This window comes from Muscardinus avellanarius (assembly GCF_963383645.1).
Source record: "Muscardinus avellanarius genome assembly, chromosome: 5".
Classification (NCBI taxonomy): domain Eukaryota; kingdom Metazoa; phylum Chordata; class Mammalia; order Rodentia; family Gliridae; genus Muscardinus; species Muscardinus avellanarius.
In genome coordinates this window covers 79,861,073-79,874,330 of record NC_137790.1, presented here as the reverse complement: position 1 = coordinate 79,874,330, position 13,258 = coordinate 79,861,073, and the positions used below count along the sequence as shown (strand labels likewise).

At 38.8% G+C, this 13,258-nt stretch overlaps 1 protein-coding gene across 2 annotated transcripts in view; it reads right to left on the bottom strand.

Annotated features, from left to right (window-relative positions):
- ATP13A4 (ATPase 13A4) overlaps positions 1 to 13,258 on the bottom strand; it is a gene marked incomplete at both ends in the record, with an annotated part of 172,667 nt that overhangs the window by 61,666 nt on the left and 97,743 nt on the right. The window contains 4 exons of one of the 2 annotated variants that reach the window (XM_080695812.1): positions 55 to 243; positions 862 to 1,019; positions 2,213 to 2,383; positions 5,233 to 5,367. In XM_080695812.1, the coding sequence (XP_080551938.1) occupies positions 55 to 243; positions 862 to 1,019; positions 2,213 to 2,383; positions 5,233 to 5,367 (653 nt within the window). The remainder of the gene's footprint in view (positions 1 to 54; positions 244 to 861; positions 1,020 to 2,212; positions 2,384 to 5,232; positions 5,368 to 13,258) is intronic. The other variant, XM_080695813.1, reaches the window with a different exon arrangement.

Below are 13,258 nucleotides of genomic sequence, written 5' to 3'. Positions count from 1 at the left end.
AAGTACATATCCAGGATGATAAAATGATGATGAGTGAGGATGCAACACACATACCTTGTCAAAGCACACAAGGTTTAACTGTCCACATACATTGATCCTCTGGGGGCTAATGCAGAAGATTCCTCTCTTCTTCAGCCTCCTCTGGGCATAGATGATGCCGGTGGTCAGAGCAGCTGGCAGGGCAGGAGGAACTGCTATGGTGATCACATCCAGGGCTTTCTTCACCACCTCCTCAGGAGATTCCTGGAAGACAGCCAGCCATTCCTTAGCAGGTACAGGCAGATCAGCAGTGAACAACTTTGTGCATAGGACTTTTTCCTTCTTTGCGTTTATTCTTTAGGTCGAGTTCTGAGAAATGGTATCAGTGGGTCAAAGGGTGTAGCCATATTTATGGCTCTCAATATCTTTTTCCAGAGTGCAGTAAAAACACTCATAATAATTTCTACTGCTACAAGCAATACATCAGTTTACTACAACTTTGCCATACTGGGTATCTGACTTTAAAATTCCTCATTTAATAGCTACAAAACAGTACTTTCTGGAAGTAAATATATTTCAGTTTGAAAACAAAAACATGGCATAAAGAAAAACAGGAGGAATTATGTGCAAGAGTACAAGTGTGTTGATATTTCAATAAACAGATTGTTTTTCCTACTATCACACACGATCTGATTGTTACTATGGGATTCAGTGATCAATTGCTTATTCTGAGGAACCCGGAGCCTATAAGCAGATTTTGCTGTTTTGATTTGTTTCCCAGGTTTGTACACCATGCCCTTGGAAAAGGTCAACATAGAGGACATAAAAATACACAGAGAAGAGTAAATGTGTGCATGTAACAAGAGAACAAAGACAGCTTACCCCACTGAGCACATAGACACACAGAGTATAGATCATGCCAATGGTGGCCGTCCCTACGAGGCACAGGAGGAACCTGATGGCATCCCTATAGAGCTTAAAATTCATTGGCTTGGGGTAAAGAATGGATCTCACGAGGTCCCCCTTGGCAGTGTTAAACCCTGAAACGGCAAACACACATGTTATTTTTTTTCCAGGAAGACAAATCCTGCTGCTAATGCTCTTTAAAACCTCAACATTGCCTTTATTTTTCTCTAGAGATATTTAAGTAGTGTTTAAACCCAGGGGCAGTGGAATGGTAATTGGGAAAATTCATGAGTGTTAGCATGGAAATATGTGACCCATTTCAGAGCCTGGTACTCTTTCCAGCCTTCCTTCTTTTCACTTCCAATTTCAGTGCATCCCAGACACCAGAAACCACCACACTAGAAGCAGAGCACAACTTTTCCAAATATATTTAAAATAAATGCTTCATGAATGTGTGTGTGCATGCACACACATACCTCACTTGAATTAAAATTAAATAGCTCAGTAAATACTAGACTCATTTCTGTAATGATTCTTAGTTTCTAGTCCTACATAGGAAGTGTTTGGGATTTGTGTTAGAAGATCTGAATGTGAAATCCAACTCTGTCAGTTACTGCCTGTGACAGTTTTTAAAAGTTCACTGGACTTGTGTGACCTTAGCCTATTTATGTACAAAGTGGAGACAGTGAGCATCTGCTCTGCGAGTTCAATGTGCAGAAGTAGTTTATGAGCTGCAAAGCACATAAATAGTGGTTGTTGTCATTAGTATTATTTCTGCTAAAATTCACATGTCACAGTTCAATATGGCAAATTGGGATTTAAGATATATAAATTTATAGCTGGGTATGGTGACACATGCCTGTAATCCCAGTATCTGGGAGGCTGAGATAAGATAACAGGTTCTAGGTCATCCTCAGCCACTTAAAAAGACTTTCAGCAAAATGCAAACTAAAATGGTCTGGGAGTGAGGCTGGGCATGGTGGTGCATGCTCGTAATCCCAGTACTTAGGAGGCTGAGACAGATGATTGGAGGTTCAAAGCCAGCCTCTACAACTGAGTGAGGTCCTCAACAACTTAGACTCTGTTTCCAAATGAAATTTTTTTTAAAAAGAGGGCTAAGGGTATAGCTTAGAGGTATAGTGTCCCTGGGTTCAATCCCAAGTTCCACATAATGATTAAATAGGTAGATGATAAGTGATAGCGAGACTGATTTAAGTATCTTTTCTTTGCTATCTAAAGACTTATCCTTGCCCAGTAAATTTAGGCACTAGACAACGTGAGCAGAAATATTTCATTAACTGTAACAGCACAAAGGAGGAGAGCTAACCAGTCTGCAGCACCACCGCTCTCACAGGCCCCGAGCAGGCTGCCTTGGCCTGGATGACCTCTGTTCCACAGAAGAGGACATGACGTTTGTAATCCACTTCGCTTTGTGTTTTCCAGGGTGCAGAGCTATCCGTCTTGAGTAATGGCGTTTTGGTGACTGGAATGCTTTCTCCTACAGAAAACAAGCATCTCGTTTCCTGAGGCTCAGTGCCTTCACTCAGGGAAATCAGGTCTGCACAGGCTCAACATGTCACACCCATTTGCCCAGAGCCTACCTCATGGATGTACAGCCCCAAGTGCTGGGGACACAGAGTAACATTGTTAAGAGGTCTGTAGTTGAGAATGGGAGACAGATGCAAATAATTATGAATACTATATTATGAATACTATGCATGTCGTTATTCAAACATAGAGGTTAAGACAGGAAGCATCCTCTGAGGGAATGGCAAGCTGTAACGTCTAGAATGTGAGGGCTGGGAAATAAAGAGCCAAGCAGACTACGAGGGAGCTGAAGGATGGAGAGCCTGAAGCATAACAGATTTGAGCGTTTAAGCTTTTTTTTTTTTCTCCTGCAGGCTATGGTGGCTGATAGAGATTACCTTATTTAATCAGGAAAGTAATATTATTTTTATGTATAAAAATCCTGACTAAGAACCTTCTACATTTGTATATATGAGTCCACAGTACAGGGGCTGAGTGAGTCTGGTAAGGCAGGAGGCTGGACATCCAGCTGGGAGAGGTCTCAGGAGGAAGTCCCAGATAAAGGGGATGAGGTCTGAACTAATGCTGCCAGCAGTGAAAATAGAAAGGAGGAACTGTATTTAAGAAATAAGGAAGTGAAAAGCTACAAATGTGGGGGAGATTTTTATATAGCAAAAAAAAAATTTATAGCAGGTCATAGGGATAGAGGAGTTTAAACTCCTCTATTTTGCTTCCTAATTTGGGACATTGAGTAGGGATAACATTATCCATCAAGGTAGGGATTATAGGAGGAGAGGAAGAACTGCCTCTGGACCATGTGATTAAATATTTATAGCGATCTAAAGCTCAGATAAGGGTCTAGACTAGAGATATTTAGTCAGAACTCATCAGCTTATAAATGGTAATTAAAAAACACAGAAAGAAACAAGATTACTTAAGGACCGAGTGTAGGGTGAGAAAAGGAAGGACAAGGACACAACCCTAAGCAACACCAAAAATTAAGGAGGCTCAAGAGAGAAGCCATGGAAGAAACTGAATGGGTGTGGTTAGAATTACAAGAACTTGGAGAGAGCATTGCCTTAGAAGGCTGGGGAGAAGAGAATTTTCAGAAGTGGAGGTGGTCAGAAGAGTCAAAGTTAACAGTAGTCAAAAAGATGAGAAATTTAAAGAATCTATTAGATTTGGCAGTCGAGACATTGGCGACTTGAACAGGCGGTAAAGGAAGCACATTGCAGTGTTATACTCGATAGGGAATGAAGCTGTAAAAGCAACGATGATCTGTTTTGAGTAACAAGCTTATAAAGCTTTCTACTGATCTTTGTAGAGTTAGCAGAATACAGTCAGAGTTACAGCCAGGCACCATGGTGAATATGCGTAATCCCAAAACTGGGAGTCTGAGATAAGAGGATCACAGGTTAGCGGCCAGCCTCAGCCATTTAGGAAGACCCTCAGCAACTTAGCAAGACTCTGTTTCAAGACTAAATAAATAAATAAATAAATAAATAAATATTATAAAGGGCTGAGTGTGTAGCTCAGAGGTAGAATGTCCCTGGCTTAAATCCCCAGCACCAAGGGGGGGGGGGGGGAGCCAGAGTTACATTTTGGTATGTAACACGAGCTATTCTCATTAGAAAAAGCTATTGAAAAGTCCCCACACTAGGGGATCTTTATGAATCTGTAGGTTCTTGAGGAAAAGGAACTTGACCCCATGAGCTGCCATGCACTTTATTTTTAAGTTCATACAGGAGGGAGGTGGAGATGTGTGGTTTCGTCTCCATCCCATGCCTTTCTGATCTGCCTGGATTGATGTGGACTTTCCTAAGGGTAGGCGCCACAACACATCCATGCGGTTTTGCTGCCTCCCACTTCATCTCTGAGAAGGCTTTATGATTCTTCTTTACGTTACAGAAACGCTGGCACAACGCCTCGTCATTATGCTGCACCCCTGAGAAATGGGAACAGCACTGGCTTGAGCAAGCCACCTCTCCTCTCTAGACCTTAGTTGTTATGTCTGTGAGGTGACATGACCTCTAAGGTCCTTCTCAGCTCAGCTGTTTAAAAATCGAGTTCATCCAAAATTCCAGTGTGCGTTTGGAGGTAGCAGATTTACCAAATGCTGCATCGTGACCATGTTAGCATTTTCTAGCCAAGCCAGAAGGAGCCTGGGCTTGGACCTGTGTTTCAGGATGTTGCTGATGGTTTTCAGGCACTACAGGTTTATCTGAAGACATATTCTACATCAAAATACTAATACAAAAGTTACAGACAATTCTGGGAGATCTAATAATCCCTGCAACCTTTAAAGGTGAAATAAGAAGGTTATAGTCGTCATTTATTCAAGGAAGACAATGACTTCTTGAGAATAAACACTCAAAATGTTATGATTGGAGCCAGGCGTGGTGGCACATGTCTATAATCCCGGTACTTGGGAGGCTAAGATGGGAAGATCGTGAATTTGAGGCCAGTCTCGGCAACTTAGCAAGGCTCTCAGAAACTCAGCAAGACCCCGTTTCATAAATAAAAAATAAAATAGGGTTGGAGGTGTCGCTCAGAGGTTGAATGCCCCTGGGTTCAATCCCCAGTACCAAAAGAAAAATAAAGTTGTGCTGGTGCTGAATTTTGCACATAGAAAGCAGCTTAGCTTGAGCGCTGTGATCTATGGATAGCAGGACTAAGCAAGATGCATGGAAGCAGGGAGGTCACACGGCAGCCCTGAGCCCTGCAGGGTGCCACTCATCCGGGTACAGAAAGAAGGGGACCATCATAGTGCAGAATCCAGGGCGGCCTGCGGAGCCCATAAGCTGAGCGATGCCACTGTACCTGTTAGCATGCCTTCGTCTACCACACAGCTGCCATCGATCAGGACGGCATCACATGGCATTTGCACTTTGTTCCCTGTCAAAATTAATAAATCTCCGGGCACCAGAAAGCGTGATTCCAGCTCTTGGACTCCAGCTGTAAGTGTGAGGAGACAGAGTAGAGTCACATTATTTTCCTACAGAAACACAGTCCACATCTCTCTAAGTTGGAGATCAGTGGAAAAGCAAAACCAAGGCATTCTTAGAAAGATAGCTATTCTTTGACATGAATCTGAAATCAAAAAGCAAAAACCAATAATAAACTACATAAAAGAGAAACTTTTGTGTGGCTAAAGACAAATGGGCCAAGGAATAAGCTAATGACAAATGCAGACATCATATTTAAAACTTACAGACAAAAGATTAATGTTCCTAATATAGAAAAGGTCCCTGGCAGCACATTCCTGTAATCCCAGTACTTGGGAGGCTGAGACAGGAGACTCTCAAATTCAAAGCCAGCCTCAGCAATTTAGTAAAGCTCTCAGCAATTTAGTGGGACTCTATTTCAAAAGTTCCTAGATATTAGGCCGGGCGTGGTGGCGCACACTTGTAATCCCTGCACTTGGGAGGCGGAGACAGGAGGATTGCGCAGGTTTGAAGCCAGCCACGCTGGCTTAAGAGACCCTGTTTCCAAATAAAAATATAAAAAATAGGTCTGGGAGTGTAGCCCTGAGGTAGAAGGGCTTCCAGGAACCCCAGTACCACCATAAAATAAATAAATAAATAAAAGTTCCTCAGATTTACTCATAATAAGAGAAGTAAACATGTTTTCCTTTCTTCTTTCCTTCATCAATGCCTGCTTAATTGCCTTTACATCTCTTGTGCCTTATTCAATCCCAAAGTTGTTATGGGCTGAGCCAGACAGGGCTGCATGCAGGTTCTGGGTGAGGCGGGGTGACGCACTACTCTTGGGCACTGGAGCCTAAGCAGGATGGACAGCTGTTGAAATGGCCTCACTCTGGCAGAGCAAAGCCCAAGCAAGGAGAGGACACTGCAGTGGCAGCGGCCTGCTGTGGAGTGTTGGACTCTGAACTGGGTGAACATGTGTCTGTGTCTACGTGGAGGGGGGCAGTGACAGAGGACTGGCCACACAGGCACAACTGACATCTGTTGAGTTTCCAAAAGCCAGGTTTCTCACATTTTTTAAAAATGTTACAAATCAACTGGGCGTGGTGGCTCAGTCTTGTGATCCCAGCATTTGGGAGGCTGAGACAGGAGGATCGCAGTCTGCAGAGAGTCCCAGTTACTACATAGTGAGGCCCTTTGCAACTCAGCAGGACCCGGTTTCAAAATAAAGAATAAAAAATAGGGCTGGGGGTGTAGCTGGGAGGTAGAATGACCTTGAGTTCCATCCCCAGTACTGCAAAAAAAAAAGTTACAAATACAGAAAGATACAAATATAAAATTATATAATTCTTAGAACTAGAGATATTAACATAATAGACAGAAATAGAAATAATATATATATAGCCGGGCGTGGTGGCACATGCTTGCAATCCCAGCATTCAGGAGGCTGAGACAGGAGGATTGCCATTCGCGGACAGCCTCAGCAACTTAGTGAGACCCTCTGCAACTCAGTGAGACCCTGTTAAAGAAAAAAAATAGGGCAGGGGGTATAGCTCAGAGGTAGAATGCCTCTGGGTTCCATCCTCAGACCCACCAAAAAAAAAAAAAGAAATAATATAGATGCAAATTTGCAAGAATTTAAGAATATGTACATAGAAAATGTGTTTGCTGATCAATTTTTATGCATATATTCTCCAATTCTTTCTTTGAGAGAACCTAAGAGCACTGAAACACCAATAATAATGAGCATACCTAGTGCCCAAATTTGGTTTCTAAATTTCATTCATCCCCCCCACCCCAAAACAAGAAAAGTTCCTTAGAGAAACCGTTGATTACAAGCCTGGGCCAAAAAAAATTACAATATAAGCTAAGACATCTTGTGTCATTGAGTAGGGAAATGCTCCAAGATCGATGGAGATGTATTAAGAAGATATAAAAGCCAGCTGGTACCGGACCTACGATCCTAGTACCTGGCAGGCTGAGACAGAAGAACTGCAGATTCAAGGCTGAGAGTACTCAGCAGCGTAGTGAGATTCTCAGCAACTTAGCAAGACCCTGTTTCAAAATAAAATAAATAAAATAGGACTGGGGGCAAGGCACAGAGATAGAATTTCCCAGGTTCAATCTCCAATCCCCAAGAAAAGACATATATAGAGAGATGATAGATGATGGATGATAGATAGATAGATGATAGATAGACCTAAAAGCTCCTCACTGCTTAACAATTTTTAACGTCTGAGTAAATAATGATAAAAAAGAACTATAGTCAACAAAGAAAATACGGGTTCATACATACGTAGAGATATAAGTAAATGGATCAATAAATGAGAAGAAGAGCATTTCCTTGTAACAAAATAGCAATTAAATAATTAAAAAGGAAAGATAAAATTAGAAAATAATTATTTAGCAAGTGTCAAAGTAATCATTAATTTAGACAAGAAATATCAATAGATGCAAAACTAGTAGGTGAAAATTTGATAAAGATGGTCTGTTTATTCAGTCTCAAAGTATCTCCCAACAAAATAACTATTAATTACAAGTGGGAAAAGAGCAAATTTACAAAAAAAGAAGCCTGCAGACACCCTTTAATTAAGTGATCCAAATTAACAACATCAGTAATAGAACAGATTTAAATTATCTACCACTGAGAAGAAGCAAAATATAACATTATATCTGTGATTTGCCAGTCAAAAATCCAAAACCCGAACTGAGCTATGGCGAAAAGTCAGAAACAATCTCAACTGAGGGAAGTTTTTCAAAATAACCAGAGTTGAAAGTCTTGAGGTCATGAAAGTCAAGAAAAGATTAGAAAATGGAGAGTCATGGCAAACAGCACCGCTGAGCGATCCCAAATCCCTTCCTACAAATAACATTACTGAGACAATTGGGCCTTGCGTGGATAGGATCTGACCATTAGTCAGTAGTCATGTGTCAATATTAACTTTCTGATCACACTGTCATTTGCCTGGGAGAATGTTTTTGCCTTAACAAAACCACACTAAATTACATGGGAAAATGGAGCCATGCAAGAGCAATTTATTCCTAAATAGTTCTGGAAAATAGATATTTGAACTGTTTTTGCAACTTTGCCATAAATTTTAAATTATTTCCTAGAAGAAAGAGAAATATATAAGAATTAATACTGTTCGCTTATCTGATTAGAAAATCAAAATGTTTGAAGTATGTTCTGTTGCCATTCCTGATGTGTGGGCAAATTGGTACATTCTCTATATTTATCTAGTAAAAGTACATATGTATTTATTATTTAATGTAGTAACTTCTTTCACTTCTCAAAATTGATACCAAAGATAAACTAGAAAAACATGAAAAGATATACACACAAGGCTTTTGATCACATCTCTACTGAAAATAGTAGAAGACTAAGAAAAATATTTTTCAGTAAAGGACTGATAGAGAAAACAATGGATCCTCCACACTACACATTACATAGCTGAAATAAAGAAGAAAGAATATCCATATACACTGCTATTATATAGGATCCCTGGAAACACAGTTAACTATGAAAAGTATATACATCAGGAAATATAGTTAAATATTCTTAATCTATGTTTAATCTAAAATGACAGTAGTATAAATATATATCTTATTTTTATATGCAATATGGAGCTGTTATTTTATATGCAAATTGTTTACATTTTTAATTTAAGAATAAATCAAAAGCAAAGCAAATGGAAGAGATTATAATAGAGAGTAAAGCATGAAGTAGTGAGCAGAGGGGAAGAGATAGACTTCCTCAAATGTTTTCTTTCTTATGGGTTTGACTTACAAACCATGAAGATATTTTTCACAATGTGTATACAAAATAATATAAAAATAATTTTAAAAAGCTAATTCTATAAGTTTAAAGCAAAACAAATGAAATGAACCAATCAATTTGTGGGCATAAATCTGCATAAGAGAACTATTTTGAGTGATTTTAAAGCATAATTTTTAAATTACTCTGAAATTGTTGTAAATAATGAGATAAAGCAAATGAGCAATTGGTTCTTATCATTGAGAATGGAAATTTTTACTATTAGGGGGAAAAACAAGTACAGTCAACAAAGCTTAATAAAATGTCCATGGCTGTAAACTTGAATTGGAAATGTCAGTATGAACTGACATCGTATTTTATTTTTAAATATTGTTTGCAAAGCATGCCTTCAGAAAAGGCCAACATTGACTTTCACTATATACATGAGCACCCCGTGATCCTCTTATTAAGGCCTCTAAGTACCATATCTAAAAGCTAAAAAGTATGAACATGTCTAGGTTTGGGAGCATGAAATGAATTGTACAAATAACTATCTTGGTCATGTCCAAAGAACTCAGCATCCTGAAGAAGTTTTAACAGCAAAAGATGAAATAATTTGAGCAAAATATAAGGACGGAATAGGGTGGAAATGTACCAACAATGTCTAACATTGTCACACTAAAAAGAAGGCCTTTAAAAGATGCTAGACGATCAACTCATTATTTTGAAAGTGGATAAAGAAAGAGAAGAAATAGGATATTTACTATTCTTTCTTAAACTGAATCTCAGAGTAATGACATAGTGAGGAGTGTTTTTCTTACAGAAATATGCCACCTAGATTGGGTTGTTTGTGTCTCTAGTATAGAGTCTTTTGAGCTCTTTGTATATTCTGGATATTAGCCCCCTATCAGAGTGGTGGCTGGTAAAGATCCTTTCCCATTCTGTAGGCTTCCTCTTTAGGTTCTTGATGGTTTCCTTTGATGAGAAGAAAATTTTTAGTTTGAAGAGATCCCACTTATTAATTCTTATTTTAATTTCCTGAGCTTTGGAAGTCTTAATGAGAAAGTTACTCCCTGTACCTATATGTTGGAGTGTAGATCCTATGCCTTTCTCTAATAACTTCACATTCTCTGGCCTAATTTCTAAGTCTTTGATCCATCTCAAGTTGATTCCTGTGCATGGTGAGAAGTAAGGATTCAGATCCAACTTCCTACAAATGGATAGCCAGTTCTCCCAGCACCATTTGTTGAAAAGGCTGTCTTGCATACCCATGTTCATAGCAGCACAGTTTGTAATAGCCAAAATATGAAACCAACCTAGATCTGCATCAACAGATGAATGGATTGCAAATTTATGGGAAATACACACAATGGAATTCTATTCAGCTATACAGAAAAATAAAATAATAGCATTTGCAAGAAGATGGAAGGAAATAGAGAACATTATGGTAAGTGAGATTAGTCAAGCACAGAAAGAGAAGGGACATATGTTTTCTCTAATATGTCCAAGCTAGGGAGTAGTGGTAATACCAGAGGGACTCCAGATGATGGAGGGGAAATCTCAGCAAAGCTAGAATGGAAGGGTAGAAGAGGAAGAAAGCTGAGGTTGTTCAATGGAGGAGCTACATACGAATATGCGTAAAAGTATAAATACAACATGGTTAACTTGGACACTCTCTATTGGGGGGGAGGAAAAAGGAGGGGGAAGGGCATGAAGCACAATGTAAATGTACACCACTCTCAATATGTTCCACTTATAAAAAAGAAAAAAGAAAAAAGAAATAAAAAATAAAAGAGAACTACAGATAAAAAAAGAAAAATGCCACCTAATATATAAAGTTGACATGATAGAAACAAACATTTGAAGCTCCTAATGAAATAATAAATCGAAGTCATAAGCATTCATGCCTGTTAATGTCACAAAAAGAAAACAATTAGGTATTATGTGCTTCCAGTATAGCATACCAACCACAGGATATTCTTACCAAAAATTTAAGTCTCAATTTAACCACTAATACACAACAATTTTTTGTTTAAAAAAATTTTTTTGAAAAAAATATATAAAGGCAGGAACCTGTGAGTTGAAATAAATTTGAGGCATAATCAATTTTAAGATATGAAAATCCTGATTTGGAATATATATACTATATTTTATGTTAAAAATGTTCACATATGGTACTTGTCTCAGTATGTATTTAAAATAATCCATACATGTAATATGTACATGTAATAAATATGTATGTACAACCACACTGATTTAACTGAGGAAATTTGAATACTGCCCATATAACTGATGGATGTTAAATTTTATGGGAGGTTTTAGACATAATAAAAGAACCTGGAAGATGTCTTAATATTTTAGAGCCACGTGCTGAATTTTTAAATGAAAAGATCTAATATCTGGGATAGTTTCAAAACAATCCATGGTGTAAAAAGTTAGTAAGACAAATATTTTTAGCTACTTGGGTTTCATTATCACATTCTCCCTACTGTTGTATATGTTCAAAGAGTTTTATCATTAAAAGAGCAAAAGATGTGGATACTGGGCGTGGTGACACTCATGTGTAGTCCCAGTACTTGGGAGGCTGAGACAGGAGGATCGCAGGTTCACAACCAGCCTCAGCTACTTAGTGAGGTCTTTGAAAACTTAGTGAACCCTTGTTTCAAAATAAAGAATAAAATTAGGGCTGGGAGTAGAGCTTGGAGGTAGAAGGCCCCTGGGTTCAATCCCCAGTTCCACAAAAAAAAGAGCAAAAAATGTTCAGGATATTTTCTAAATGTAAAAATTCACCTTTTTTGGTGTTGGAGATTAGAGCTAGAGGTATTCTCTCTCTGAGCTACACTTCAACCCTTTAATTTTTTTTTGAAACTGGGTCTCACTAAATTGCTGAAATTGGCCTTGAATCTGTGATCCTCCTGCCTCAACTTCCCAAGTACTGGGACTACAGGCATGCACCACCACATTCAGCTATGATGGAATTAAAAGAACAATATTTATCTTTCCACGTGTAACAACCAAAAATAATACAATATGCTTGAGGAGAGTGAACATTAAACAACAAAAAAGATGAGAAACAAATGAAGGTGGCCCGTGTTTGCCCAGCTTTCTGTCTTCAAAGAGTTTCCAAGCTGCTATTTAGGGAGAGGGAACCCAAAGTCCAAAGGACTTTCTAAAGTCAGAACTCAGATGAGACTCTCTGGGGAGAAGTTCACACAGCACTGAGAGAGCATGCGCCAGGAAGAGCCACAAAGGTCTGCAGAGGCTCCCTGTGCAGGGCACAGCAGACTGCCCATCAGCCCATACCATGTGGAAAAACTGCTACGGTGAGAAATCAGACAACTACTCTTAAAATAACATTCATGTTAGTGTCTAAACTATGAAATACTTGAGAAGAAAACTGAAAAATAATGTTTACTACTAATACACTGAAAACTACAAAACACTGCTGAGAGAATCAGACACAAATAAATGGAGAAAAATATCATGTTTATAGGGTGAAAAACAAACTGGTTAATTTTCAATTTTCCACAAATTGATCTATAATTCAACACAATGCCAATCAAAATGCCATCATTTTTATAAGAAAGCTTTAAGTTGATTTTAAAATTCATGTGGAAATATGGATTTAATACATCAAAAATGGGATAATAAGGGCCGGGCGTGGTGGCGCACGCTTGCAATCCCCGCGCTTGGGAGGCAGAGACAGGAGGATCGCGCAGGTTGGAAGCCAGCCGCGCATGCTGGCTTAGGAGACCCTGTTTCCAAATAAAAATGTAAAAATAGGTCTGGGAGTGTAGCCTGGAGGTAGAAGGGCTTCCAGGAACCCCAGTAGTACAAAAAAAATGGGATAATATTATTACTCTGTTTTAAAACTTATTATAAAGTGCCATTATGTGGTATTGGTATGAAAGACAAGCAAATGGGCCAATGGAATAGGATAAGTGTCCAGAAATAGATCCATCTATATGTGGAAAGCTGATTAGTGACAAAGTCAATTTATTAGAGAAAAGATCATTTTTTCAACAAATGGTAATAGAGTATGAAGACACCTGTTTGCAAAAATTAACTTCAATCCAAAAGTAATAATAACATTGCATAATTGATGTGAAACCTAAAACTGGAAAATAACATAGAAAATCTTGCTAAGGTTGGATTAGGCAATGATGTC